The sequence below is a fragment of the Mobula hypostoma genome, chromosome 20 (assembly GCF_963921235.1).
Source record: "Mobula hypostoma chromosome 20, sMobHyp1.1, whole genome shotgun sequence".
Taxonomy (NCBI): Eukaryota; Metazoa; Chordata; class Chondrichthyes; order Myliobatiformes; family Myliobatidae; genus Mobula; species Mobula hypostoma.
This window is the reverse complement of record NC_086116.1, coordinates 34,456,875-34,483,176: the sequence shown is the minus strand read 5'-3', so window position 1 is coordinate 34,483,176 and position 26,302 is coordinate 34,456,875. Positions and strand designations below refer to the sequence as shown.

Here is a 26,302-nt window from a genome sequence, read left to right as displayed (position 1 = left end):
AGTGTACTGTCCTTACCCAGTCGATATTGGACTCCAAACACACCAATGTGGTTGACTCTAAACACCTCTTCAGTTCAGGGGCATTTGCAGATAGACAACAAATGCTGTGTCATTTACAGATAGACAACAAATTCTGTGGCAGTGATCTCCACATCTTTTATGCCTTTGCACTAAATTGCCGCCACTAAACAACGTGATCTATCCCACTGCTATCAGACTCTTGGATGATAAGGTGGACTCTTGACCTCACAATCTATCTCACTATAATCTGGTACTTTATTCTGCATGCTGTTACCGTTTTCCCTTATTCTACCTCAATGCCCTGTGTATCAGATCTGACCTGTATGAACAGTGTGCAAGACAAGCTTTTCACTGTTTCTCGGTACATGTGACAATAATAAACCAGTTCCAATAACAATTTCACATTAGCTCCAGTAAATTAGTTATAATAAATCTGATTCTGATTCCTGTAGCAATTCCCTTGATTATCACAGCACCATGCAGATCAAAAATCACATTTATGTAAAACTAGTTGTATGAACTTGACTCCACCAGCAAGAAGGCCAGCGCCTCAGAGTTCCAAGGCTGCTGCCTATTCATATTGGATTTTCCTCCCTCTCAGCGTGCACTCAAGTTGTTACATTTATTTTGTTTATTCTCTAGTGTATGTTAAGTATAATTTATAGTAATTTAACTTTATGTTCAGATCTGGAGTAACAATCACTTTGTTCTCCATTGCCTTCGTGTACTGAAGAATGGCAATAAACAATTTTGAATCTTGAAGGTTAATTTATGTTTGTTAAGACATCGGAGAATTAGGCCACTCAGACCACCCAGTTTGCTCTGCCATTCCAACATAGCCGATTTCAAAGTTCAAATTTCAAAATAAATTTATTATCAAACTACATTTATGTCATCATATACAATCCTGAGAATCATTTTCTTGTGGACACTCACACCATTAATCCATAATAGAATAACAACCATAATCGAATTAATGAAAGACCACAACAAATAGGCATTCAGTGTGCAAATGACAACATACTGCACAAATACAAACAGAAAGAATAATAATAAATAAATATGCAATAACTATCAAGAACATGAGATGAAGAGTTCTTGAAAGTGAGTCCACAGGTAGTGGGAACATTTCAGTGATAACAAAAATAAAGTTAAGTGAAGTTATCCCAGCACCCCTGCCCCCCTGGGTTTAAGAGCAAAATGGCTGAGGGGTAATAACTGTTCCTGAACCTGCTGGTGTGAGTCTGAGGTTCCCGTACTTTCCTCCTGATGGCAGCAGTGAGAAGACAGCATGTTCTGGCTGGTGGGGGCCCTGATGATGGATGCTGCTTTCCTGCAACAATGCTCCATGTAGATGTGCTCAATGGTGGGTAGGCTTTACCCATGATGGACTGGGCTATATCCACAACTTTTTATAAGATTTTCTGTTCAAGGGCACCAGTGTTTCCATAGCAGGCTGTATGCAACCACTCAATATACTCTCACCACACATCTATAGGAGCTTGTCAGAGTTTTAGATGTCTTGCCAAATCTTCACAAAATTATAAGGATGTAGAGGCACTGATGTGTTTTCTTCATGTTTGCACTTAAGTGCTGGGTCCAGGACAGTGCTTCTGAAATATAACACCAAGGAATTTAAAGTTGCTGACCCTCTCCACCTCTGATCCTCTGGTGAGTACTGGCTCATGGACCTCAGGTTTCCTCCTCCTGAAGTCAATAATCAGCTCTTTGGTGTTGATTGTTGAGTGAGAGGTTGTTGTTATGTCACCACTGAATCAGATTTTCAATCTCTCTCCTCCATGCTGATTCATTACCACCTTTGATTTGGCCCACGACAAGGGTGTCATCAGCAAACTTGAATATGACATTGGAGCTGCTCTTAGTCACACAGTCAGAAGTGTAAAGCGAGTTGAGCAGGGGGCTAAGCACACAGACCTGTGATGCACTTATACCAATGGAGATCGTGGAGGAGATGTCGTTGCCAATCCAAACTGACTGGGGTCTGCCGATAAGGAAATCGAGGATCCAATTGCACACGGAGGTATTGCGACCACGGTATTGGAGCTTATTGATTAGTTTTGAGGGGATGATGGTATTGAATGCTGAGCTGTAATCAATAAAGCTCATCCTGATGTATGTGTCTTTGCTGTCCAGATTTTCCACGGTTGAGTAAAGAGTCAATTAGATGGTTCCTGCTGTTGCACCAGTAGGCAGTTTGGAGCAGATCCAGGTGGCTTCTCAGGCAGAAGTTGATATGTTTCATCACCAACCTCTCAAAGCACTTCATCATTGTGGATGTAAGTGCTACTGGATGATAGTCATTGACACAGGTTACCACGTTCTTCTTAGGCACTAGTATAATTGAAGCTTGCTTGTAGTAATTTTTTTACCTTAGACTGCTGAAATGAGAGGTTAAAGATCTCAGTGAACATTCCAGCCAGTTGATCAGCACAGGTCTTTTGTGCTCAGCCAGGTACCCCACCTGGGCCGGATGCTTTTCGTGGGTTCACCCTCCTGAAGGATGCTCACACTTTGGCCTCAGAGATTGGAATCACAGGGTCATCGGGGCCAGTGGGAGCTTATGATGGTTCCTCCACGTTTTGGCAGTCAAAGCCAGCACAGAAGGCATTGAGCTCATCTGGAAGTGAAGCCCTGGGTCACTTTATTTCACTTTGTAAGAAGTGATAGTACGTATTCAAACCCTGCTACAACTGTCGAGTGTCCTTCGTAGATTCAAGTTTAGTCAAATTTATTATCCTTATGAACCCCATTCCTTTGCCTTCTTCCTGTGACCTGTGATGCCCAAGAACCTATCAACCTCTGTTTTAAATATAGTCAAAGACATGGCCTCCACAGCCATCCGTGGCAATGAATTCCACGGGTTCACCACCCGCTGGCAAATGAAATTCCTCCTCATCTCTCTTCTAAAGGGACATCCCTCCATTCCAAGGCTGTGCCTTCGGGTCCTAGACTCCCCCATTGTAGAAAGCATGCTCTCCACATCCACTCTATCTTGGCCTTTCCATATTCGATAGGTTTCAATGAGAAAAAAGATCTAGTGCTTTCCCAGCATATCTGACGAATAAACTCTTCTTAGGCTTCCAGCCGGGTACAGGTATCGATTTTAACCTACATTTCGATGACAAACTCCACTACCTTCATCAGGGATGATGCCTAGGCACATCTACTTCAGTGGCACATATACCCCTGTCACACAACCCTCCTGATTCACCACCAGACTAGGTAGGCTGGTGCTGGTGATGCTGAATTCCCTTTCAGAATACTCTGATTTCCTCCAGACAATGAATCTGGTCTGCTGTTAATGTAGTTCTTTACCTTTTTTTATTCACAGAGAGTGAGTTTTATACAAGAACGACATTGGCTACCTTGAGTGGGCTGCTGGACCATTCTAACGGGGCAGTTAGAATCACATTCCAGTCAGGAAGCGGAGTTAATTCTGTCCCCTGAATGAATCAGATTAGTTTTTAACACTATTATTATTCATAGAGTCATAGACCACTACAGCTCAGGCCCTTTGGCCCATCTAGTCCATACCAGCCCAGTCTTCTCTCCAGTCCCATTGACCTCCCTTTATGCCCCTCCCATCCATGTATGGTACTGTGCAAAGGACTTAGGCACATATGTATAGAGAGGGTGCTGAAGATATTTGCATGGTACTATGGTCATTTTGTATCTTACCGTGTGTGTACTGCTGCCTACAAAAAAACTAATTTCATGACATATGCGAGTGATGATAAACCTGATTCTTATATGGGTCTCTATTGTGGACTGAGAGTGGGAAGGGGGAATTATGTTTGGGAAAGAGGGAAGGGAGAAGGGAGGGAGCAGAAAACACCAGAGAGACATTCTGTAATGATCAATAAACCAATTGTTTGGAATCAAATTACCTTGCCTGGAGTCTCAGGGCTGGGTGTGTCTGCACCTGCAACACCCCCATCTCCTGGCACTCCTTCTCTGCCACCTGTGCCAGACTCCTCCCATGGTGCTCCACCCCTGCCTTTCCCAACGTCCTTTCCTCCACAAACTTGCTCTCCACTTCTGTTGACAAATACAGTACTATGCAATAGCCTTAGGCACCCTAGCTATATATATGTGCCTTTTGCACATTACTCTACCTATCCAAACCTCTCTAAATTTTTACAACCAGACACACGCCCACCACTTCCTTGGCAGTTCATTCCACACTCTCATCATCCTCTGAGTGAAGAAGTTTGTCTCAGATTCCCTTAAGTATTTCACCTTTTACCCTAAATCCATGATCTCTATAATCTCACCCAACCGGAGGGAGAAAAGCCTGGATGCATTCATCCTATCTATGAGGAGATAGGGTATGTTACCAGAAACGCTAGCAAATTTCTGTAGATGTACTGTGGTGAGCATTCTGACCAGTTGCATCTACGTCTGGCCAATGCACAGGATCACAAGATACTGCAGAGGGTTGTGCACCAGCCATCATCTTCATGGGCACTAGCCTCCCCACCATCAAGAACATCTTCGAAAGGTAATGCCTCAAGAAGGTGGCATCCATCATAAGACCAGAAGATATCGGAGCATTCAGCCCATCGAGTCGGCTCTGCCATTCCATTAAGGCTGATCCCAGATTCCACTCAACCCCATACACCACACCATATCCTTTGATGCCCTGACTGATCAGGAAACCATCAACCTCCGCCTTAAATATATGCATAGACTTGGCCTCCACCACAGTCTGTGGCAGAGCATTCCACAGATTTACTACTCTCTCGCTAAAAAAAAATTCCTCTTTACCTCTGTTCTAAAGGGTCTCCCCTCAGTCTTGAGGCTGTGCCCTCTAGTTCTGGATACTCTCCACCACAGGAAACATCCTCTTCACATACACCCTATCTAGTCCTTTCAACATTCACTTGGTTTCAATGAGATCATCACACATTCTTCTAAATTCCAGTGAGCACAGGCCCAAAGTTGCCAAACATTCCTCACATGTTAACCCCTTCATTCCGAGAATTATCCTGGTGAACCTCCTCTGGACTCTCTCCAATGACAACACATCCTTTCTGAGATATGGGCCCTAAACTATTGACAATACTCCAAGTGTGGCCTGACTAGTGTCTTATAAAGGCTCAGTATTATCTCCTTGGTTTGATATTCTACTCCCCTTGAAATAAATGCAAACATTGCATTTGCCTTCTTTACCACAGACTCAACCTGTAAATTAACCTTCCGGGAGTCTTGTACAAGGACTCCCAAGTCGCTTTGCACCACTGATGTTTGAATTTTCTCCCCAATTTAGGTAATAGTCTGCACTATTGTTTCTTTTACAAAAATGCATTGTCATATATGTCCCAACACTATATTCCATCTGCCACTTTTTGCCAATTCTTCCAATTTGTCTAAGTCCTGCTGCAATCGCATTGCTTCCTCAGCACTACCTACCCCTCCGCCTGTCTTCGTATCATCTGCAAACTTGCCACAAAGCCATCAATTCCACTATCTAAATCGTTGGCAATCAATGTGAAAAGCAGCGGACCCAATGCTGACCCCTGAGGAACACCATTAGTCTCTGGCAGCAAACCAGAAAAGGTCCCTTTTATTCCCACTCGCTGCCTCCTGCCTGTCAGCCATTCCGCTATCCATGCCTGTATCTTTCCTGTAATGCCCAATGATCTTATCACATGTGGCACCTTATCAAACGCCTTCTCAAAATCCAAGTAAATGACATCCACTGCCTCTCCTTTGTCCACCCTGCTTGTTACTTCCTCAAACAACTTTAACAGATTTGTCAGGCAAGATTTCCCTTTACACAGACCATGCTGACTTTGAGATATTTTATCAATAGTCTCCAAGTACCTTGAAACCTCATCCTTAATAATAGATTCCAACACTTTCCCAACCACTGAGGTGAGACTAACTAGCCTACAATTTCCTTCCTTTTGCCTTCCTCCCTTTTTAAAGAGTGGAGTGACATTTGCAATTTTTCAGTCCTCCGGGACCATGCCAGAATCAAGTGATTCTTGAAAGATCATGACCAATGCATCTGTTATCTCTTCATGACTCTGGAATGTTGTCCATCTGGCCTAGGTGACTATCCACCTTAAGACCTTTGAGTTTGCCTGCATGTGTTCCTTTGTAATAGCACTGACACTCACGGACTTCTGGCACACTGCTAGTGTCTTCCACAGTGAAGGTTGATGCAAAGTACCCATTAAGTTCATCCGCCATTTCTTTGTCCCCCATTACTACCTCACCAGCATCATTTTCCAGTGGTCCAATATCAACACTCACCTCCCTTTTACTCTTGATATTACTGAAAAAGAAATTCAGTATCCTGCTTTATATTATTGGCTAGTCTGCCTTCATATTTCATCTTTTTCCTTCTTACAGCTTTTTCAGTAGCCTTTTGATGAATTTTAAAAACTTTCCAATCATCCAACTTCCCACTCACTTTTGCCACCTTATATGCCCTTTCCTTGGCTTTTACGCAGTCCTTAACTTCCTTTGTCAGCCACGGATGCCATTTGAGAACTTCTTCCTCTGTGGGACATATTTGTCCTGCGCCTTGTGAACTATTTCCAGAAACCTCAGCCATCTCTGCTCTGCCATCTTCCCCAGCAGTATCCTCCTCCAATCCACCCGGGCAAACTCCTCTCTCATGCCTCTATATTCCATTGCAATACTGATACGTGTGAGTTATGCTTCTCCCTCTCAAATTGCAGTATAAATTCAATCATATTATGATCACTGCCTCCTAAGGGTTCCTTTATGTTAAGCTCCCTAATAAGATCTGGTTTATTGCACAAGACCCAATCTAAGATAGCCTTTCCCCAAGTAGGCTCAAGCACAAGCTTCTCTAAAAAGCCATCTCGTAGGCATTTAACACATTCTCTCTCTTGCGATCTGACACTAGCCTCATTTTCCCGATCTCCTTGCATATTGAAGTCCCCCATTACAATTGTGTCGTTACCCTTATTACAGCTTTTCCTCCTCCCTTTGCAATCTTAAACCCCATCTTGGCTACTATTTGAAGGTCTGTAGATGATTCCCATAATGGTTCCCATCATTAAGGACCCTCACCGTCCAGAATATGTCATCTTCTCATTACTACCAGGAGCCTGAAGACGCACAATCAGTGTTTTGGGAACAGCTTCTTCCCCCTGCCATTAGATTTCTGAACGGACCATAATCATTACCTCACTACTTTCTCTCTTTTTGCATTACTTATTTTTTACATTTCTTATTGTAAATTATAGTAGTTTCTATATATTTCACTGTACTGCTATTGCAAAACAACAAATTTCACAGCACATGTCCCCAGTAAACCGGATTCTGATTCTTTATTCCTCATAATTTTGTATACCTCTGTGAGGTCTATCCCCATTCCCCTGAGATCCAGAGGATAAAGTTCTAACCTATTCAACGCTTTCCCGTAACTCAGGTCCTCAAGTCCCAGCAACATCCCTGTAAATTTTCAAGCTTTTCATTCCCAATTTACGGAATTGAATTTAAGTTCCCCAGCTGTCATTTTGGGATCTGAATCTTTATTGCAGGTGTTACGAACCCACAGGTTTCGTTTACTGTGGACTATCACTTTAAGAGCGCCTAAATGAGGCGGGACTATGATGTTGTTCACTGACTGACTTGCAGCTTGTTTAATTTTAAAATAAGGACACAGGCAGTCACAGTCAGGGGGCGGGGAAGGAGACCAGCTGATGAAACTTCAGCTGATCACTGCGACGGTTTGAAACTCTATCAAGCCCAAAAGATTGGGTTAAGTATTGGCACACAGTGCACAACGAATGTGGAACTGTCACTTCGAGTAATCTAAAGGAGTGGATTTTGTTTAGGATATCCTGTGGAGACCATTTATGTGTTAACCCTTGCCTGGGTATGTTGTGTGGTAATCCCTTGAAGACGATATCCCTGTGACAGATCACTTCCAGCGGTGATTCATATGTGTATTTGGAACGACACGACAGACAAGATCTACAGCGACTGTTATCTCGTTTTATCATCGTGGAATTTGTGGAATACTTCGTAATTACCTCTTCTCTACATTTCACCCTGGATTACAAATATCTCTCTCCTATCATTCATTCCGTGGATGAACTGAACTTTCCCACTTTACCGTCTCAAGACTCTAAGCTTTGTTTCCGCAAGCTTAACTTAGTTCGGGAGCTATATTACACACATATATACACATAACACTGTTAACATTTGTTTATCTTGGTTAAGTTACGATATAATAAGTAGATACTAATAAAGATAGTGGTTTTAACATTAAAACCTGACTCAGTGTGAAATCTCTTGCTGCTGGTTTATTTCTAAAACGTTACAGTCCATAGCACAAGGATGAAAATTCTATATGTATTGCTTATTTATTATTATTATTCTTTTTGTTTCTTTATATTTACTGTGAATGCCTGCAAGAAAATGAATCTCTGGATTGTATATGGTGACATATATGTATTTTGATAATCAATTTACTTTGGATTTCAAACTTCAGTCAGTCACTGACCGGCAATATCTTTGAATTACCTGACTGAGTTTAACAGAACTGCGTCCCAGTCTCTTGCCAGTGATGTGGGTAGCTGTTTTAACTGGACTAGTAACTCACAGAGATGAGTTTTCAAATCTCACAAATGGCAGATGTGGTATGCAAATTCGGTGAATTAAATGACACCTAGAATTAAAAGTTAGTTTCAGTAACAGTGACCATGTAACTATGGGATTATCGCTGAACCAGGCTGTTAGACTTCTTAACTTCCTGCTCCCACTCAGCACACATGTACACCCTGTCTGAATGCCCCGCTGCCCCAGTACCCCTCCTCGACTCCCAAACTCACAGACACACACTGGTCACTCTTCACCCTCTATTGCTGCCCTTTCATATATTTATACAACTGCTTGTTTTATTATAATTGGACCAGTGACATTCTACTGTCTTACATAAGCAGACACTTCACACTTTACGTCAACCTGTCAATATTCAGGCCATGACTCTCAGGGACTGGTGCTAATATTATTTTGTGACAGTAAGTGCTGGATTGTAACTATATGTTCTGTGTCTTGCACCTTGGCCCCAGAGGGATGATGTGGCGTTTGGCTGTTTACATGTGTCTGGTTGAATGACAATAAACTTGAACATGATCTTTAATCATGTCAGCGTATTGAGTTGACGAGTTCAGACACTGCATTGCTGCCGCATCAGTGATTGGTGAGCTACTCTTGGAGTACTGTCTTTACAGGAAAGATTGGCTTAAAGAGTGCAGAAAAGATTTACGAAGATGTTGCCGGGACTAGAGGGCCAGAGTAATAGGATTAGATTAGATTCAACTTTATTGTCATTGTGCCAAGTACAGATACAAAGCCAATGAAATGCATTTAGCATCTGACCAGAAATGCAAAGAATAGTGTTATTTACAAAATAACTGCGAATAAAGAGCTACAGCACACAGATATAAAAGTACTATAGGCATCTGTTAGTCTCGTGAGACCATGGATTTGTGCCTTTGGAAGGTTGTATGGAAGACCGGCAGTTGCCCATGCTGCAAGTCTCCCCTCTCCGCGACACCGATGTTGCCCAAGGGAAGGGCGTTAGGACCCAAACAGCTTGGCACTGGTGTCGTTGCAGAGCAATGTGTGGTTAAGTGCCTTGCTCAAGGACACAACACGCTGCCTCAGCCAAGGCTCGAACTAGCAACCTTCAGATCTCTAGACGAATGCTTTAACCACTTGGCCACATGCCAACACATAAAAGTACTGAGACAGTACGATACGGATACAATACTGCTTAGCGCTGTGATGACACAGCCTCAGGAAAGAAGCTCTTCCTGTGCCTTCTGGTGCGGGAGCGGAGACTCCTGTAGCCCTACCGGATGGGAGGAGAGTAAAATAGGGACTTGGTCTCTGCAGCTGTCCGTGGTTATGAATTCCACAGATTCACCACCTTCTGGCTAAAGAAATTCCTCCTCATCTCTGTTCTGAAGAGATGTCCTTGTATTCCGAGTCTGGGCCCTCTGGCCCTCTATTGGAAACATCTCTCCACATCTGTTCTATCCAGGCCTGATATATCCCGGACTGCAGGAGGTCTTGCTGAAGGAAGCTCTGAAGCTTGATGCAGCAGCAAAGGCTCCGCGGGGAAGGACCACAATCTGTGGTACTGCCACCGAATATCTGGGTGTAACAGATATACAGACATGTTGGCAACATGTAAATATTTTAATGCAGTGATATTCCTCATCCAGTGAATGAGAACGAGTTGCCATAGGTGGGCACATTAACAACTTTTAAAATCTATCTTGTTAAGTTCATGGATAGTCTCCACCTAATATAGTAAGTGGAGAGACTTTCTTTGGCGCCAGGGTAGCGTAGCGGTTAGTGCGACGCTATTACAGCTTGAGGCGTTCCGGAGTTCAGAGTTCAATTCTGGCGCTGTTCTGTACGGAGTCTCTGTACATCATTTCCCCGGGTGCTCTGATACCCAGGTTAGATGTACCGGTCAGTGTAAAATGTGCCGTGATTAGGTTCGGGTTAAATCGGGGTTGTGGGGCGGCACGGCTCAAAGACCCGGAGAGGACCACTCCGTGCCGTATCTCTAGGTTTCGAGGGCTAAATATGGGCAGAAAGGACCAGCTCACAGTCAGCATGGCCAAGTTGGACCGAAGGGCTTGTTTCCGTGCTGTTTGACTCTTCTCGCTCCCAGCCAACGTAATGCCCCCCTATGTATGTGCCTAATTTATGAATATAATATATTAATAAACAGCACAGTTACGTAGCGGTTAGTGCACCGCTTGACGGCACCAGCGATCACCGATTGAGGCTCAATTCCCGCTGAAGTCTTTAGTGTGTCTGCACGTTCTCCCGGAGAGTGGGGCTGCGTGGATTTCCAAAGGGTTAGTGAGTTGTGGGCATACTATGTCAGTGTGGGAGGCATGGGGACACTTGCAGGCTACCCTAGCACATCATCGAACTGTGTGCTGGCTGCTGATGTTTCGAAGTACATGTGACAAAGGAAGGTAACCTCTCTTATTCTAAATAGTATAATGTGCTGTAATGCTAAGACTTTGTATGGCTTTGCTCAGACCACACAAAGTATTGTGAGTAGTTTTGTGTCCCTTATCTAAGAAAAGATGCACTGGCATCGGAGAGGGTCCAGGGGAAATTCACAAGAACCATTCCAGGGATGAAAGGGTTAACGTGTGAATAGTGTTTGATGGCTCAGGGCCTGTACTCGTTGGAGTTTAGAAGAATGAGGGGGGATCTCATTGTAACCTATTGAATATTGAAAGACCGAGATGATTTGCAGAGGATGTTTCCTACGGCGGGTGAGTTTAGGACCAGAGGCCACAGCCCCCAAATACAAGGACGTCCATGTAGAACAGAAAAGAAGAGGAATTTCTTCAGCCAGGCGGTGGTGGATTTGTGGAATTCATGGGCCATAGACGGCTGTGGAAGCCATCGATGTGTATATCTAACTTTGATGTGTGTTGCTTGAATTTCCAGCATCTGCAGAATTCCTGTTGGTTGGTATATTTAAAACAGAGGTTGATCGGTTCTTGATTAGTCAGGGTGTCAAAGATTACAAGGAGAAGGCAGGAGAATGGGGTTGAGAGGGATAATATATCAGCCATGATGAAATGATGGAGCAGACTCGACGGGCCGAATGGCCCAATTCTGCTCCTCTTTCTTCTGGTCCCATATACTTTGGGGAAAGTGTGTGTAAAATTCTACCACACTGATGCAAAGCCAGTTCTATGCGTGATGTCACACACCCCGCTGTGGACCCGCTAACTATAAAATCTGTCTTGTACCCGGTTACATTTACAGGATCCCCCCCCCGCCCCATTGCGCTTCTTTCTTGTTTGCAGTGATATCTTGACTTGCAGCCTTTTCTTTCACTGTCTTGCACAACTTGTATTCTGTGAGTTGCCTAGTTGCCTGTACTGTGACGCTGGCGTGAACAAGATCATTATACCTGTACTTCACTGTACTTGTGCAAATGACAATAAACGACCGTGAGGATAGGAAGAAACGTAAGCGATGATGGAGGAACTCAGCAGGTCAGACAGTATCTGTGGCGAGGAATAATCAGTAGGGGTTTCGGGACATGTCAGACTTCACGGATAGAGATTAAAAAAATAAAAGCCTGGGCTCTAACTTTGTCCGAGGAAAAATGAAGTACTGTAGTTGGATGAGTTGTAACATTAGAATCAGACCGAGCCCCTTACAGTTTCCCAGCCCCGGGAGCAAACACACTCCCGTTATCCAGCATCGTTAGACTGACTCGCTAATCCTTTGCCAAACCGGTCGGTAGTTCTCGTCGTTTCGCTCGGGGCAAGGAAACTTACCGTTGAAATCCAACAAAATAGGCTGCGTCTGCCCCGCCCGTCCGTGACTTTGTTCCCAGCAGACCGGACACTGGGAGTGAGAGCGGCGGGTTGTTGTGCTCCGTAGCCAGGCAACGCCTGACGCTACAATATTCTCGCAGGACGAGTCGAATTTAGCACCGTCTACGGGTGCTCGTTGCCCATCTGTCTGCGAGGCGTCTACGTCCCGCTGAGCAATTCTGCCGATTGCCTCTATCATAATGGGAAACGTGGCTCATGTTCTGTGCGATCACACTGGCGATTTCTGTTACCCTTTTTGAAAGTTCAAAGTAAAGTGATTATCCAGGTACGTGTATGTCACTATATACAACCCTGAGATTTACCTTCTCGTGGGGATTCAGAGCAGCACAAAGTAACACAATATAATCACTGGACCCAACAAGATGGACAGATAACCAATGCGCAAAAGACAGCAAACCGAGCAAAAACAGAAAGAATAATAAGAATAAATAAATAAACAATAAATATCGACAACATGATGTGAAGAGTCATTGAAAGGGAGCCCATAGGTTGTGGGGAACATGTCAATAATGGGGCAAGTGAAGTTGAGTGAAGTTATCTCCTTTGGTTCAAGAGGGGGGTAATAACTTTTTCTGAACCTGCTTGTGTGGGACCTGAGGCTCCTGTACCTTCTTCCTGATGGCAGCAGCGAGAAGAGAGCCTGGCCTGGGGGGTGGGGGTCCCTGATGATGGATCCCGCTTTCCTGCGACAGCGCTTCGTGTAGATGGGGAGGCTTTACCCGTGATGGACAGGGCTGCATCCACTACTTTTTGCTGGTTTTCCGTTCAAGGGCAATGTAGTAACTAAGTGAGAGTTCATAGGAAACTCCAATATTGGCCAAGATAGTGAGGGAGGGAGAGGGAGCTTGTGTGTGTGTGTGTGTGTGTGTGTGTGTGTGTGTGTGTGTGTGTGAGAGAGAGAGAGAGAGAGAGAAACAAGAGACAGACAAGGATAGATGAGAGGGAAAGACAGAGGGAGAAGGAGGGAGAGAATGAAAGAGAGGGTAGCTTTCCGGATCACTGAGGCACGCAAGCCTCCAGACCACGACAAGGTGGGAGGTGAGTGAGCACATATGTGGTAAGTATCTAACCAGCTCGGTGAACCTCATCCCAGCTGATCTGTCTGGGAGAAATGTAAATACTGGGAGATACATAAATGCAGAGGAGAGAGAAAAATTACAGCAATATTTAAAAAGAGTTCATTTATCCTCTTTCAATAAGAACATATGAATTTGGGAAACCATGAATACTGAAATAAAACACATATTGTTGTAAAGTACTAACATGTAGATACCAAAAGCAATGCATTGTGAGCAGTTGGGGCCTCTTATCTAAGAAAAGAAGCTCTGGTATTGGTATTGGAGAGGCTCCAGAGGAGGTTCCTGAGAGTGATCCTGAGAGTGAAAGGGTGAATGTATGAGGAACGTTTAATGGAGTTGGGTCTGTGCTCACTAGAGTTTAGAAGAATGGTGGGGGGGGGGAGGGAATCTCGTTGAAACCTATCGAATATTGGAAGACCTAGACGAAGTGGATGTGGAGAGGATGTTGCCAATAGTGGGGGCATCTAGTACCAGAGGGCACAACCTCAGAATATAGGGAAGACCCTTTAGAACAAGGATGAGGAGGATTTTAAACACAAAATACTCTGCAGATGCTGGGGTTACCACACGCTGCAGGAACTCAGCAGGATGGGCAGCATCCATAGAATTTCTTTAGCCAGATGGCAGAGAATCCGTGGAATCCATTGCCACAGCCGGCTGTGGAGACTAAGTCATTTGGGATACTTAAAGCAGAGGTTTAGCAGGGTGGGCTTTCCCATTGGATAACAGGTTTAGGAGTGTGGAGTTTCCCATTGGATAACACATTTAGGAGGGAGGGATTTTCCATTGGTGATAATGTTTAGGAGGGTGGGTTTTCCAATTGGTGATATCACGTTTAGGAGAGTGGGATTTTCCCATTGGATAACACGTCTAGGAGGGTGGAATTTCCCATTGGTGATCACATTTAGGATGGTGCTTTACCCATTCATGATAACATGTTCAAGAGGGTGGGCTTTCCCATTGGATATCACATTTAGAAAGGTGGAATTTCACACTGAAAAACACATTTAGGAGGGTGAGATTTTCCAGGACTGATAACTCATTTAGGCAGATGGGTAATATGTTGAATAAGGTTGCATTTCCCATTGGTGATAACAGATCAAGGAGGGTGGGATTTCCAACTGGTGATTAGATGTATTGGAAGGTGGGTTTTCCCAATGGATAACATGTTTAGGAAAGTGGGATTTCCCATTGCTGTTAACATGATTAGGAGGGTGAAATTTCACATTGGATATCATGTTTAGGAGGGTGGGATATCCCATTGGTGATAACAAGTTAAGCAGGGTAGGGTTTACCCATTCATGATAACACTTTCAGGAGGAAGGGATTACCCATTGGATAACATGTTTAGGAGGAAGGGATTTTCCATTGGATAACATGTTTATGAGGATGTGTTTTCCCACTAGACAACACATTTAGTGGGGTGGGCTATCCCACTGGATAATACATTCAGGAGGTTTTCTATTTTCCCATTGGATAACACATTTCGAAGGGTGAGGATTTCCCATTGGAAAACATGTTCAGGAATGTGGGTTTCCCCATTAGTGTTAACACATTTAGGAAGATGAGATTTCCCATTGGATAACACATTTAGGATTGTGGAATTTCCCGTTGGCTAACACATTTAATTGGGTGGCTTTTCCCATTGATGTTAACACATTTAGTAAGGTCAATTTTCCAATTGGTGATAACATGTATGGAGGGTGGAATATCACATTGGATAAAACGTTCCTGAGGGTGGGTTTTCCCATTGGATAACATGTTTTGCAGGGTGTCTTTTCCCACTGGTGATAACACATTTAGGAGGGTGGAGTTTCCCATTGGATAACATGCTTAGCAGGGTGGGTTTCCCATTGCTGATAACATGTTTAGGAGGGTCGAATTTCCCATTGGATTACAGGTTTAAGAAGGTGGGATTTCTCATTGGGATAACATGTTTAGGCGGGTTGGTTTTCCCATTGGTGTTAACACTTTTAGAAGGATGGGATTTCCCATTGTATAACACATTTAGGAGTGTCAGTTTTCCCATCGGACAACGCATATAGGAAGGTGTGTTCTCCCTTTTGATTACACATTCAGGAAGATTGGTTTTCCCATTGGTGATAATCCGTTTAGGAGGGTGGGATTTCCCATTGGATATCACATGTAGGAGGGTAATATGTTTAGGAAGGTTCGATTTCCCATCGGTGGTAACGTGTTTAGGCAGGTTGGTTTTCCCATTGGTGATATCATGGATAATTGTGCTGAAGATGAGGTCGCTGGTTTACAAACAGAGGCAATGTGTAGTGTAGAGAGGCTGTTGAAATGGCAAAATTGCAGTGGACAGGATGAGTTGTAACACAAAGGCGGACAGAATTGAAAAGGGTGAATACAGGGCTGAAGGTGTTATATTTGAATGCGCGCAGTATATGGACTTAGGTAGATGAGCTTGTAGATCATTTGCAGATCGATAGTTACGATTTAGTAGGCATCACTGAATCATAGCTAAAAGAAGATTATAGCTCGGAGCTTAATGTCCAAGGATACACATTGTATCAAAAGTATAGGCAAGAAGGCAGAGGGGGCTGCATTGCTCTGTTGGTAAAAAATGAAATCAAAACTTTAGAAAGAGGTGACTGAATTGTAAGGTGTTGAATCATTGTGGATAGAACTAAGGAATTGCAAGGGTAGAAAGACCCTGATGGGAGTTACAGTATATACAGTCCCCCAAACAGTACTAAGGATGTGGCCAACAAATTTAAACAAGAGATAGAAAATGCATGCCAAAAGGGCAATATTACAATAAGCATGGGGGACTTCAATATGCAGGAAGATTGGGAAAATCAGGTTGGTTCTGGATTCCAGGTGGAGGAATTTCTAGAGTGCCTATCAGATGGCTTTTTAGAGGAGCTCGTGGTTGAGCCCACTAAAGGAGCTGCTGTTCTGGATTGGGTGTTGTCAATGAACCAGACTTGATTAGAGAGCTTAAGGTAAAAGAACCCTCAGGGGAAAGTGATCATAATATGCTCAAATTCAACCTGAAATATGAGAAGGAGAAGCTAAAGTCAGATGTATCAATATTACAGTGGAGTAAAGGGAATTACAGAGGCATGAGAGTGGAGCTGGACAGAATTGATTGGAAAAGAACACTGGCAAGGATGATGGCAGAACTGCAATGGCTGGAATTTCTGGAAGCAATTCAAAAGGCGCAGGATATGTACATCCCAAAGAGTAAGAAGTATTCTAAAGGCAAGATGACACAACTATGGCTAACAAGGGAAGTCAAAGCCAACAGAAGAGCCAAAGAGAGGGCATATAATAGTGCAAACATTAGTGGGAAGAGAGAGGATTGGGAAGCCTTTAAAAACCAACAGAAGGCAACTAAAAATCATGAAGGTAAAGATGGAATACAAAATTAAGCTAGCCAATAATATTAAACAGGATACCAAAAGTTTCTATATAAAGTGTAAAAGAGAGGTGAGAGTGGATATTGGTCTGCTGGAGAACAACACTGATGAGATAGTAAAGGGGGTAATGGGGGGGGTGGACAAGGAAATGGCAGATGAACTGAATAAGTATTTTGTGTCAGTATGCTGGAAGTTCCAAGTGTCAGGGGTTATGAAGTGTGTGAAGTGTGAAGTTACTTGAATTAGAGAGAAGATTCTTGTGAGACTGAAAGTTCTGAAGATAGATAAGTCTCCTGGACCAGATGATGTACACCCCAGATGATGTGTCAGGGGTGTACATCATCTGGTCCAGGAGACTTATCTATCTTCAGAACTTTCAGTCTCCCAAGAATCTTCTCTCTAATTCAAGTAACTTCACACTTCTGAAAGAGGTGGCTGAAGAGATCATGGAGGCATTAGTAATGATCTTTTAAGAAAGATTCTGGAATGGTTCTGGAAACTGGAAAATTGCAGATGTCACTTCACTCTTCAAGAAGGGAGAGAGACAGAAGAAAGGGAACTATAGGCCAGTTAGTCTGGCCTCGTTGGTTGGGAAGATGTTGGAGTTGATTAGTAGGGATGAGAACTTTAGGTACTTGGAGGCACATGATAAAATAGGCCAGAGTCAGCATGGTTTTCTCAAGGGAAAATCTTGCCTGACAAATCTGTTGGCACTCTTTAAAGAAATAACAAGCAGAATAGACACCGGCAGCTGAGGAGGCCAAGTCTTTGTGGATATTTAAGGCAGAGGTTGATAGTATTTTGATTGTTCAGGCTGTGAAAGGGTACAGGGAGAAGGCGGGAGATTGGAGCTGACAGAAAAGTTTGGATTAGCTATGATGAAATGGCAAAGCAGACTCAATGGGCCAAATGGCCTAATTCTGCTCCTTTACCCTATGGCCCTATGGTTTAGGAGGATGGGTTTTCCCATTGGTGAAAACACGTTTAGGAAGGTGGGTTTTCCCATTGGTGAAAGCACGTTTAGGAGGGTAGGATTTCTCTTTGGATAACATGTTTCGGAAAGTGGGATTTCCCATTTGTGGAAACATATTTAGGAGGGTGGGTTTTCCCATTGATGATTGCTGGGTCCACTTCATACCAACATATCAATCCAAACAACTACCTTCCGTTCATTGTTATGTTGGTCCTGGAATGCGTGAAGACACTTGTAGGCTGCCCCAGCACACCCTCAAGTGTGTTGGTTGTTAACACAAACAACACATTCACTGTGTGTTTCAATGTATATGTGATAAATAAACTTGAATTTTGATTCATTAACTAACTCGCCTGAATTTTTGGTAAAATAAATACATGAAATCATGTTTGGAGAATCTGGGTTGGTTTGCTGAATTTTTAAAAAATCATGCAAGCACAGAAACAAATCAAGATTGTGCTTTGTGATTTTTTTTCTGCAAACACAGATTTAAAGCAGAAGCTTTTACTATGATTTGCACATTTGTTTTCTTACATTATAAAAGTTTCAATGGTGATACTGTCATTGGTAAATTTCCTGCCTCCCAGCCTTAATTATCAGAAACCTTGCTCATACGGTGGTGCTCAAAAGTTGGTAAACTCTGCAGAATTTTCTGCATAAATATTACCTCAAAATAATCAGATCTTCACCTATGCGTCCACAATGCTTCTGGGACAATGTTCTGTGAACAGTTGAGACAAAAGTTAAACTCTTTGGCAGAAATACACATTGCTATGTTTGGAGAATAAAGGGCACTGCACACCAACACCAAAACCTCATCCCAACTGTGAAGCATGGTGGAAGGAGCATCATGGTTTGGGCTTTGTAGCCTCAGGACCTGGACAGCTTGCAGTCGTTGAGGGAACAATGGATTCAAAATTGTATCAAGACAATTTCAGGAGAATGTTGGGGTAGCAGTCTATCACCTGAAGCTTAACAGAAGTTGGATAATGCAACTAGACAATGATCTGAAAGACAAGAGTAAATCAGCAACAGAATGGTTTAAAAAGAAGAAAATTTATGTTTTGGAATGGCTGAGTCAAAGTCCTGGCCTTAATCTTATCGAAATGTTGTGGAAGGACCTAAAAAAAGCAGCTCATGCAAGGAAGCCCACCAACATCCCAGAGCTGAAGCACCATCCAGCTGGGACATTTATCAGGAGCGCTGTGTACGCAGGCCCCTTCGTATCATCAGGGATCCTACCCATCCACTCAGCATCCTCTTTGACTTTCTAGCAACCGATGTATAAAAACAAGAACGGTCGGGATGAGAAACAGTTTCTGCCCTCACGTCATTAGGCTTCTAAACTCCATGCTGCATTGTATGCGAAGCGTCACTTGTTAATCTGTTCTATATCTTGCAATATTTAATTTATGCACTTTAGTTTATTTATGCGTGATTCATCTGTAGATTTTATCCTTACTTTCATAAGTGATCTTGTGTTACGTGTGCTACGGTGCTTTACACAGTGGTTCGGAGAAACGTTTTCTCGTTTGACGGTATATAGTTAAATGACAATAAACTTGACTTGATTGTATCAATCGATTTCTGCATAGTTGAGAGAAATTGAGAACTAATACATCCAGCAGTCATCTCCACAAGCACTAATCCCTATTGCCCCAACAACTGATCCCAGATCAGGTCCTACTAGCTGATCCCCGCAGCCCCAGCAGCTGATCTCCACAGTCGCAACAACCGATCCCAGGCCCCAGCAGCTCATCCTGACAGCTCCAGCAGTGGATTCCTACAGCCTCAGCGATGCAACCCCAAGCCCCGGCGGCGGGTCCCCCACGCACAGCGGCAGTCCTGACTCGGGACTCACATCCTTCCGGTTTCGTCATCGACATAGCGCCAACCCCGGAGCAAACTGATTGGCGCTTCTGCAGGAGCCGGGTGGCGTTCAGACCCCGGATTGGTGGGCGGGCCCGTCATGTTCGGTCGGCTGGAGGCCGGAGTCCGGAGCCCGGAGCCGGGATGAGTTCGTTCGAGGGGCGGATGGCTGAGTACCCCGGCGTAGCCATCGATAGGTTCGACAGGAACAACCTGCTGGCCAAGGCTTTCTTCCTCTCTCACTGTCACAAAGGTGCGGAAATCCTCCCTCAGCTGCGGGTGGTTGGATGGTGGACTTGTCACTGTTTTCGGGGTCAGGACAGTCGCGTTTACTGTCACTGAATTTATAACACGTGACGGATGTTTTGTGGCAGCAGAGTACAACTTTGTAAGGAAGTGTTAAGGAAGCAGAAGGATTTGGACAGATTGGGGGAATGGGCAAAGAAGTGGCAGATGGAATACAGTGTCAGGAGGTGCATGGTCATGCACTTTGGTAGGACTATTTTGTAAACGGAGAGCGAACTGAGAAATCAGAGGTGCAAAGGGATTTAGGAGTCCTTGTGTAGGATTCCCGAAAGGCGGTAAGGAAGGCAGATGCAATGTTAGCATTCGTTTCGAGAAGACTAGATTATATTATATGCCTGACAAAGCCTCAGCATTACATCCTTGCTTTTATATAAGCAAGGATATAACACTGAGGCTTGTAAGGCTTTGGTCAGACTGCACTTGGAGTATTGAGAGTAGTTTTGGACCCTTTATCAGAGAAAGGATGTGCTGGCACTGGAGAGAGGTGAGAGGAGGTTCATGGCAATGATCCGGGGAATGAAAGGGTTAACGTTTGATGTATTCATTGGTGTTTAGAAGAATGAGGGAGATCTCATTGAAACCTGTCAAATATTGAAAGGCCCAGATAGAGTGGATGTGGACAGGATGTTTCTAAATAACAGGCGAGTCCAGGACTAGGGGCATAGTCTCAGAATAGTGATGTCTCTTTAGAACAGAAGAAGAGGAATTCCTTTAGGCACAGGGTAGTAAATCTGTGGAATTCATTGTCACAGACGGCTGTGGAGGCCAAGTCATTGGGTATATTTAAAGAGGAAGTCGATAGATTCTTGATTAGTAAGGAGGTCAAAGGTTAAGGGGAAAAGGCAGGAGAATGGGGTTGAGAGGGGTAGTAAATCAGGCATGATGGAATTGCACAGCCAACTCGATGGGCTGAACGGTCCAATTCAATTCCACGACATCTTATGCTCTAAAGGTCATGTACCTATTCCCTGATTGTTAGAAACAAAAGGACATGCCCTGAACAGTAAGGGTCCTTAGCGATGTGAGGCACCACCTCTTAAAGATGCCCTTGATGGTAGGGAGGCCAGTCCCTGTGATGAAACCGGCTCAGTCGACAGCCCTCGGCAGCCTTTTGCGATCCTGTGCAGTGGGGCCTCCGTTGTCAGATTTTGATGCAGGCAGTTGGAATGCTCTCTGCTGTACATTTGTAGAAATTGCAAGAGTCACAGTACCTGTGGTGGGTGTTTTACTTCTGGTGTGTCATGTGGTAGGGGTGGGACTGCTTCACAGAGGAGTGTGATCTCTCACCAGGATTGGTGCTCAGGGGCTTGTTATAAGAAGAGACTGGATGGCTAGGGACATTAACCTGGGAAGTTCAGGGAAGGTACCAGACAATTGGAAGTGATTCTCAGTCACAACGTGACACCGTAGCAGTTAACGTAACCCTTTACATCAATTCTTGCCACTGTCTATAAGGAGTTCGTATGTTCTCCCTGTGACTGTGTGGGTTTCCTCCATGAGCTCCAGTTTCCTCCCACTTTCCAAAGACGTACAGGTTAGCAAGTTGCGGGCATGCTACCTTAGCGAAGGATGCATGGTAACACTTGTGGGCTGCCCCCAGCAGTTCTTGGACTGTGTTAGTTGTTGATGCAAATGATGCATTTCACTGTATGTTTCGATGTACTTAGGTCAAAGTTAATCTTTAAATTTTTTTTAAAAAAGTGTTTAAAATCTGAACGGTGGGCAGCAGTTAGTTTAACCCCATTATTGGCAAGATGCTTAAGTCAATAATCAAAGAGGAAATTGCTAATCATTTAGGAAAAGTGCTCATAAGTAAGCCTAGACCATCAAACCTAGGCAAGTGCAATGTTAGCATTTATTTTGAGAGGACGAGACTCTAAAAGCAAGGGTGTAATGTTGAGGGTTTATAAAGCACTGGTGAGGCCTCACTTTGAGTATTGTGAGTAGTTCTGGAGTCCCTTATCTGAGAAAGTATGTGCTGACATTGGGGAGAGTTCAAAGGAGGTTCACGAAAGTGATTCCAGGGTTGAAAGATTTATCATGTGAGGAGTGTTTGATGGCTCTGGGGCTGTATTCACTGGAATTCAGAATAATGAGGGGAGACCTCACTGAAACCTATCAAATTCTGAAGGGGCTCGATAGAGTGTTTGTAGAGAGGATGTTCCCAATGGTGGGGAGTCCACGACCAGAGGACACAGCCTCAGACTAATGATAAAAAGTACTTTATTGATCCTGAGTGGGAAATTCTTTCATTACAGCAGCAATATACACAATAATGTACCCAGTGTGCAATACTGTTCAGTAATAATGTTTAAAATAATAAAGCAGAGACTATTATACTATGATGCGTATTCTACCACACAGAGATGAACTGTTGTATATGCTTATTGCATCTGGTGGGAAAGATTTTCTGTAACGATCCTTATGTCAGCTCGAATGATGTGCATTTAGAATGGAGATGAGGAATTTCTTTTGCCAGACAGTGGTGAATACGTGAAATTCATTGCCACAGATGGCTACGGAGGCCAAGTCATTGGGTATATTTAAGGCAGAGATTGTGGATTCTTGATTAGTCAGGGCGTGAAGGGATACAGGGCGAAGGCAGAAGATTGGAGATGAGAGGGAAATGGATCAGCCATGATGAAATGGCGAAGCAGGCTCAATGGGCCGAATGGCCTAATTCTGCTCCAATATTTTATGGTCTTGTCTTATGCTTTGATGAAAGGTTACTTTTTTTAACAAATTTGCTTGAATTCTTTAAGGATCTAACAGGGAGAGTTGGTAGAGGGGAACCTGTAGATTAAAGTTCAAACTACATTTATTATCAAAGTATGAATACCATATACAACCTTGAGATTCATCTTCTTGCAGGCAGCCACAAAACAAAGCAACACCATAGAACTCATTTAAAAAAAAAACCCACACAGCAAATGCCCAATGTGAGAAAAAGGAATAAATTCTCCAAACAATTAAAAAAAAAAGTAGACAATAACACACAACATGAACTGCAGAGCCCCCGAAAGTGAATTCACAGCCACGGGGCTGCCGAGGCGAGTGAAGCCGGTCCAAGAGCCCAGCGGCTGCAGGCCACAGCCACCAGGTCGGTTCGGCGTGCCGATGGCTGCAGGCCACAGCCACCAGGTCAGTTCGGCGCTGTGCCGATGGCTGCAGGCCACAGCCACCAGGTCGGTTCGGCGTGCCGACGGCTGCAGGCCACAGCCGCCAGGTCAGTTCAGCGCTGTGCCGATGGCTGCAGGCCACAGCCACCAGGTCAGTTCGGCGCTGTGCCGACGGCTGCGGGCCACAGCCACCAGATCAGTTCGCTGTGCCGACGGCTGCACCCATGGCTGCAGAGTCAGTTCAATGCTGAACCACCCCGATCAAATAGCGAAATAGCTTTTTAAAAAAAGTAAACACAAACACACAGAACGTGAACTGTAGATGTAATGTATCTGGATTTCTGAGAAGCACGTACTCAACACCAGTAATTTACAATGGATGTAAAAAAAAAAGAGGATTCCTTGCTTTGTAAGATTATCTAAGGATAGTTAGCTTTTGCCTATCAGATGTCCTGTAGTAGTAATGCGATCACTCCAGTCGAGTATGATATTTTCCGGAGGGGCTGGCTGTAGGTGGGTCTTCAGGTGGCGTTTGAGGTCGATCCGGGACCCACATGTTCTGAGGGTCTTTTTCCAGAACTCACGATCCTGCCCCCTTCACCACAGGCCGATCGCCATGGACTTACTCTGGAATGTCTAGGGTGGACTCTCTGAATGGGGAACACCCGTGCGTGACTTTGTTTAATGTGGGAGGGGGATGCACGGTCAGGGTCCAGTGTCAGGTACGGTGTGTAACAGCACTGTTGTACACCACGCTCTGGTATCTTCAAACTGGATCTGTGGTATTCTCAACTGGGAAATGGAATGATTGAGTGATGGAATTTCCAAACGATTTGTCTGCAGATCACATGAAGGGATTAAGAGCTCCTGTCCTGCAGAGACGGTTGGAATGCAGGTACTAATTCTGATTAGTGTTATCTCTTGAATGTTTTATATATAATTTAGCAAGTTGTTCTTTCTGGTGATAATTGATTTATTATTGTCACATGTACTGAGGTATAGTGAAAACATGCCTTGCACACGATCCATACAGATCAGATCAGGTAGAGCAAGGTAAAAAATAAGAGAATGCAGAATAAAGTGTAACAGTTACAGAGAAAGTGCAGTGCAGGCAGACAGTAAGGTGCAAGGTCCTGGCGAGGTAGATTGTGAGGTGAGGAATCCATCTTGTACTACGAAACCCTTCCTTAATACAGCAAGGTAGAAGATGTCCTTCAGCCTATGTGCTTACAGTTATCTTCTGCCCGATGGGAGAGGCGAGAAGACAGAACCTCTGGGGTGGCTGTGGTCTTTGATTATGAGGCAGCGAGAAGTGGAGACTGGTGGTCCTCAACCTGTTTTCTACTCATGGCCCTCTGTAGCCCCTACCGCCCCCCCCGGCATTCCCTCCCATCCCCAAACACACACAAGCTAAGCTGTTTTGCTGCCTTATTTGCATCTTCATCACAGGAGTTCCCAACCCTTTTTATACTATGGACCCTTGACTGAGGTTGGGAACCCCTGATCTAGCATATTTTCCCATTCATTTCATTAAGTTAAATTGCATTTATTAATTTATTTTTTATTTATATATTTTAGTAATATTTCATTAAGATAGTAAACTTATCGTGGCCCATTCAGAAACTCCTGTGGCTCAGTTTCTTGTATTTTACTTGTGGCCCCTGTGAAATCCAGCATGGCCCCATTGTTGAGAACCACTGGTACAGACGGTCCGTGGAGGGGGAGCTGGTCTTCCTGATCTGTCTTCACAACTCTCTGCGGTTTCTTGCGGTCACGGGCAGAGTGGTTGCCGTATCGAGCCCGTGATGCAGTCACATGGGAAGCTTTGGCTGATGAAGGTCAAATGGGACACAGGGTCACAGAGAATGGAAAAGTCATTGCCAGAGGAGGAGGGAGGAGGTAGAGTTGAAATATTAAGGGAGTGTATGGACATTCAGCACTAACCTATCTCCTGGAGGTATGGATGTCAAGAAAGTGGAAAGTGGCTACCATTTGCATCTTTCTTCTCCAGCCCTTTACCTTTCCCATCTATCACCTCCCAGCTTCTCGCTTCATCCTCCCTCACATACCCACCCACCAGTCTTCACCTATCACCTTCTAGTTCAGCGGTCCCCAACAACCGGGCCGCAGAGCACGTGCTACCAGGCCGCGAGGAAATGATACGAGTCAGCTGCACCTTTCCTCATTCCCTGTCACGCACTGTTGAACTTGAACATAGGGTTGCCAACTGTCCCGTATTTGCTGGGACATCCTGTATATTGGGCTAAAGTGGTTTATCCCATAGGGGACCGCCCTTGTCCCGTATTTCTCCCGCTAAGATAGAGTGTTCCTATGAAACCTTTCATGCCGAAATGGCATAAAGCGAGGAAGCAATTGCCACTAATTTATATGGGAAAAATTTTTGAGCGTTCCCAGACCCAAAAAATAACCTACCAAATCATACCAAATAACACATAAAACCAAAAATAAATAATACTAACATATAGTAAAAGCAGGAATGATATGATAAATACACAGCCTATATAAAGGAGAAATAATGTATGTACAGTATAGTCGGGAAGATGAAAGCAAAGCCGATTTGTAGGGAGAAAAAATCGGCACGTACGCGTATGCACACATCACGTGCACACGTCATGCATGTGCACACAGGTGCCCGCGCAAGGCTTCATGTTCATGGTAGTCTTCCCTGGGGTAAAGTGTCCTGGGATTTGACTGCTATTTTTGTCCCTTATTTGGGAGTGAGAAAGTTGGCAACCCTAGCTGTAAAAGACATGTTGAGGTGTGTTTAACCCTACTTGGACAGCCGTCCCCCACCCCCCTCTGGGGTCGGCCGGTCCGCAAGAATATTGTCAACATTAAAACTGGTCCACGGTGCAAAAAAGGTTGGGGACCCCTGTTCTAGTTTGTCCTCACTTCTTATTCTGGCATCTTCCCCCTTTCTTTCCAGTCCTGATGAAATATCTCATATCTCAACTGGAAAATTTGACTATTTATTCCTTTCCACAGATGCAATCTGACCTGCTGAGTTCCTCCAGCATTTTGTGTGTGCTGCTCTGTAATTTTCATGATTTTTTTTTTTGACTACCAATTGCAAAAGCATCTGTGTGCTAAACAAATAGTTGATTTGATGTGTTCACTCAGTTAC

The 26,302-nt window shown here is 44.1% G+C and overlaps 2 protein-coding genes and 1 long non-coding RNA gene across 7 annotated transcripts in view; 1 reads left to right on the top strand and 2 right to left on the bottom strand.

Moving 5' to 3' along the window:
- The window catches only part of meig1 (meiosis/spermiogenesis associated 1), a 31,313-nt gene extending 18,779 nt beyond the window's left edge, over positions 1-12,534 (bottom strand). For both annotated transcript variants that reach the window (XR_010021113.1, XM_063072658.1), the window contains exon 1: positions 12,366-12,534. The gene's annotated coding sequence lies outside the window, so the exon portion shown is untranslated. The remainder of the gene's footprint in view (positions 1-12,365) is intronic.
- Positions 12,535-12,557: 23 nt separating this feature from the next.
- Positions 12,558-19,363, bottom strand: LOC134359430 (uncharacterized). Its single transcript, XR_010021112.1, has 3 exons — positions 19,326-19,363; positions 18,531-18,584; positions 12,558-12,656 (listed from the first exon to the last, which is right to left on the bottom strand). It is a non-coding gene; the product is annotated as an uncharacterized LOC134359430 (long non-coding RNA).
- Positions 19,364-19,769: 406 nt separating this feature from the next.
- The window catches only part of dclre1c (DNA cross-link repair 1C, PSO2 homolog (S. cerevisiae)), a 63,574-nt gene continuing 57,041 nt past the window's right edge, over positions 19,770-26,302 (top strand). For 2 of the 4 annotated variants that reach the window (XM_063072647.1, XM_063072646.1), the window contains exons 1-2: positions 19,770-19,985; positions 24,001-24,052. In XM_063072647.1, the coding sequence (XP_062928717.1) occupies positions 19,877-19,985; positions 24,001-24,052 (161 nt within the window). In that variant the 5' untranslated portion in view covers positions 19,770-19,876. The remainder of the gene's footprint in view (positions 19,986-24,000; positions 24,053-26,302) is intronic. The other 2 variants (XM_063072648.1, XM_063072650.1) reach the window with 2 other exon arrangements.